Source organism: Protobothrops mucrosquamatus, unplaced genomic scaffold (assembly GCF_001527695.2).
Source record: "Protobothrops mucrosquamatus isolate PMUCROS unplaced genomic scaffold, P.Mucros_1.0 scaffold7350, whole genome shotgun sequence".
NCBI lineage: Eukaryota > Metazoa > Chordata > Lepidosauria > Squamata > Viperidae > Protobothrops > Protobothrops mucrosquamatus.
Window position 1 is genome coordinate 620 of NW_015393152.1, and position 3711 is coordinate 4330.

Sequence of the window (3711 nt, forward strand, 5' to 3'; positions counted from 1 at the left end):
TGACAGATAGACAGATAGATATGAGAGAGAGATAGAACCAGCACTTAGACTTATACACTGCTTCACAGTGCATAGATAGATAGATAGATAGATAGATAGATAGATAGATAGATAGATAGATAGATAGATAGATAGATAGATAGATAGATAGAACCAGCACTTATACACCGCTTCACAGTGCATAGATAGATAGATAGATAGATAGATAGATAGATAGATAGATAGATAGATAGATAGATAGAACCAGCACTTATACACCGCTTCACAGTGCATAGATAGATAGATAGATAGATAGATAGATAGATAGATAGATAGATAGATAGATAGATAGATAGATAGATAGATAGATAGATAGAACCATCACTTATACACCGCTTCACAGTGCTTTACAGCCCTCTCTAAGCGGTTTACACAGCATATTAGCCCCCAACAATCTTGGTCCTCATTTTACCGACCTCAGAAGGACGGAAGGCTGAGTCAACCTGAGCCAGTGAGGATTGAACTCCTGGCAGTGGGCAGAATGAGGCTGCACCGCACCACCACGGCTCTTTGGACAACCAGGAAGATGGCTTGATGTGGAGAAGGGAATAGAAACGTCCTCCTCCTAGCCTGGAGAATTGGAGGGCAAGTTGAAGGAGCAACAATGGTGCCCTTGCTTGGTTTAGGACTTGTGGGTTGTTGGTCTCCAGAAGCTCTGGATGAAAACAAGCCCCAACATTCTTGAGCTACTCCGGGGCCTCACCCTAGAAGATCAACCGGGTGCTTGGGAAGACCTTTGAGCCCTGGCAGTGATGTTTCTCAACCTGGGCAACACTAAGATGGGTGGACTTCAACTCCCAGCATTCCCCGGCCGTCTGGGAGTTGATGTCCACCCATCGTAGAGGTGGCAAGGTGGAGAAACACAGCTTGGGAGACTCCCAGCTTCCAGAAGTCAGCCCGAGGAGGACCTCCTGAGATGACTTGCTTACCTGCGATGTACCGGATCTCCGGTAGACACATCATCAGGTCCGGAAACCGGTTTGGCTGGTGCGGGTATTTGAACTCCATGAAGTCCTGGCAGACGTACCAGTATCGCTTGTTCAACTGCTCCAGCTGGGAGGCGTTGGCCAGGCCCCGGATATCTGGATGGAAGACAGCACGTGAGGAAGAGGAGGAGGAGGAGGAGGAGACGCCTGCTTCTCAAATATAATGCAACCCATTGGCTCTCTCATTTTGGCAAAAGGACAATTGTGCCGCGTGTGAAGAGAGAAAGGAGAACTGAAGAACTGTCTTTAAGATGACCCAACGTGGACTGTAAATCAACATCCAGACTCTCAAAGCTTCTGCTTCCATCTCCAAGCAAGCAGCCTCACCAGCAGGGAAGCGAGACGTGCCGCACCCACATCCCATGGGCAAAGACGGGCGTTGGGCCGCACCCAACAGGTCATCCCAATGGTGTATTTTGGCCTGCCGCACGCAGCACGTCTTGTAGTATACCTTCCTTGGCCCAGGTGGCAATGAAGTTGGGGTGTGTGTGTCCCTGGTTCCATTTCTGGTGGGCTCTTTTTCCTTGATCCCATTTCCTTCGGCCTTCTGGGTCAGCCCAAGGTGGAAGCTTGGGAGACCTTCTAGAAGTTGCCCAAGAGAACTCCCAGGTTTATTTTTATTTTTTTTTGTCACTGGGCCACCGGGAATGAGGCTGTTGGGAGATGTGATTGGCAACCTCTGGAGGGTCCCAGGTTGCCCTTGGGACCAATGAAACCACCAGAAGAACAGGGCCATCAGAGCTGGCCATGGGGCCATGGGGTTTGTGGTCTTCTCCTCCAACCCCCATGAGACCACCAGATGAACAGGGCCATCAGAGCTGGCCATGGGGTTTGTGGTCTTCTCCTCCAACCCCCACGAGACCACCAGAAGAACAGGGCCATCAGAGCTGGCCATGGGGCCATGGAGTTTGTGGTCTTCTCCTCCAACTCCCATGATACCACAAGAAGAACAGGGCCATCAGAGCTGGCCATGGGGCTTGTGGTCTTCTCCTCCAACCCCCATGAGACCACCAGATGAACAGGGCCATCAGAGCTGGCCATGGGGCCATGGGGTTTGTGGTCTTCTCCTCCAACCCCCATGAGACCACCAGATGAACAGGGCCATCAGAGCTGGCCATGGGGCCATGTGGGTTGTGGTCTTCTCCTCCAACCCCCATGAGACCACCAGAAGAACAGGGCCATCAGAGCTTCGGGCCAGGATGGAAGCCCATCCTCCCGGCCGCTTACCTTGGTTGAGGAAATTGATGGCCTTCATGCAGGCGTACTCCTCGTTGCTGACTTTCAACTGGCTGAACTTGCGATACAGGTAGATCAGGCGTTCCATAACTTCCATCCCTTCTTCGCTGAACCTTCGGGAAGGGGAGAAAAGAAGGTCTGAGGGACTCGATTCCCCAAGCTCCCGTCTTGAGGAACCAACGGAGGACAGCCCAGCAGGAGAAGACCCAGCAGCAGGAGAGACGCTCAGGGCAATCAGAACGGTGTCAGAAGATGGCGCCAGTTTCAGGCCAGGGATTCTGAAGGGGGAGGGAAGCCATTTGAGGTGGCTTTAATGAAGAGAAGGATCAGGGGAGACATGAGAGCAGTCTTCCAGTATCTGAGGGGCTGCCCCAAAGAAGAGAGAGTCAAGCTCTTCTCCAAAACCCCAGAAGGCAGGACAAGAAGCGATGGATGGAAACTAACCAAGGAGAGAAGCAACCTAGAACTAAGGGGAAACTTCCTGACAGTGAGAACAATTAATCAATGGAACGACTTGCCACCAGAAATTGTGGATGCTCCAGCACTGTAAGTTTTTAAGAAGAGATTGGACAGCCATTTGTCTGAAATGGTACAGGGTTTCCTGCCTGAGCAGGGGGCTGGACTAGAAGACCTCCAAGGTCTCTTCCAACTCTGTTATTCTATTAATTCTATTCTGTTAATTCTATTAATGTTATTCTATTATTATTATTATTATTATTATTATTATTATTATTATTCTATTAATTAACTGTTATTCTATTAATTAACCAGTGGAACGGAAGTTGCCTCCAGAAGTTGTAGGTGCTCCATCACTGGAGTTTTTTAAGCAGAGACCGGACAGCCACCTAACTGAAATGGCATAGGGTCTCCTGCTTGAGCAGGGGGCTGGACTAGAAGACCTCCAAGGTCCCTTCCAGTTCTATTTTGATTGGATAAGACTCCTGCTTGAGCAAGGGGCTGGACTAGAAGACCTCCCAGGTCCCCTCCAGCCTCTATTCTGATGGATTGGCTGAACCAGGAGAGTGGCTTGCCTTCAGAAGTTGTGGGTGCTCCATCACTGGAGATTTTCAAGAAGCCACTGGACAGCCACTTATCTGAAAGGATGTAGTAGGGTCTCCTAGCGCGGACTAGAAGACCTCTAAGGTCCCTCCCAACTCTTGTTTATTCTGCTGTTCTGAATAATCGGATCATTGGCTTCAGGAAAAGCACCACAGGAGGGGGGGGAAGGGGTCTCTGCTCCACTCTTCTGCTTCGGGAGATGTCTGCTTCCTCTCCCCCCCCCCCAATTTCTGCTCCTCAGAGACCCACCCGAGGTCCCCCCCCCTGCATTCCCCAGAGAGCCAATCTGCAACACGCTGGCCTTTTCAGCTCCTGATAAGAGGAACGGATGAGAATCCCAGATGCTATAAATTTTGCTCTGCATTTGCAGCTGGGGGGGGTGGGTGGGAAG

At 50.5% G+C, this 3711-nt stretch overlaps 1 protein-coding gene across 1 annotated transcript in view; it reads right to left on the minus strand.

Annotated features, from left to right (window-relative positions):
• Positions 1-968: 968 nt before the first annotated feature.
• NR6A1 (nuclear receptor subfamily 6 group A member 1) overlaps positions 969-3711 on the minus strand; it is a gene marked incomplete at its 3' end in the record, with an annotated part of 27896 nt that continues 25153 nt past the window's right edge. Inside the window, exons 7-8 of the mRNA XM_015829850.1 lie at positions 2253-2374; positions 969-1121 (exon numbers count right to left, since the gene is read on the minus strand). Of these exons, the coding sequence (XP_015685336.1) occupies positions 969-1121; positions 2253-2374 (275 nt within the window). The remainder of the gene's footprint in view (positions 1122-2252; positions 2375-3711) is intronic.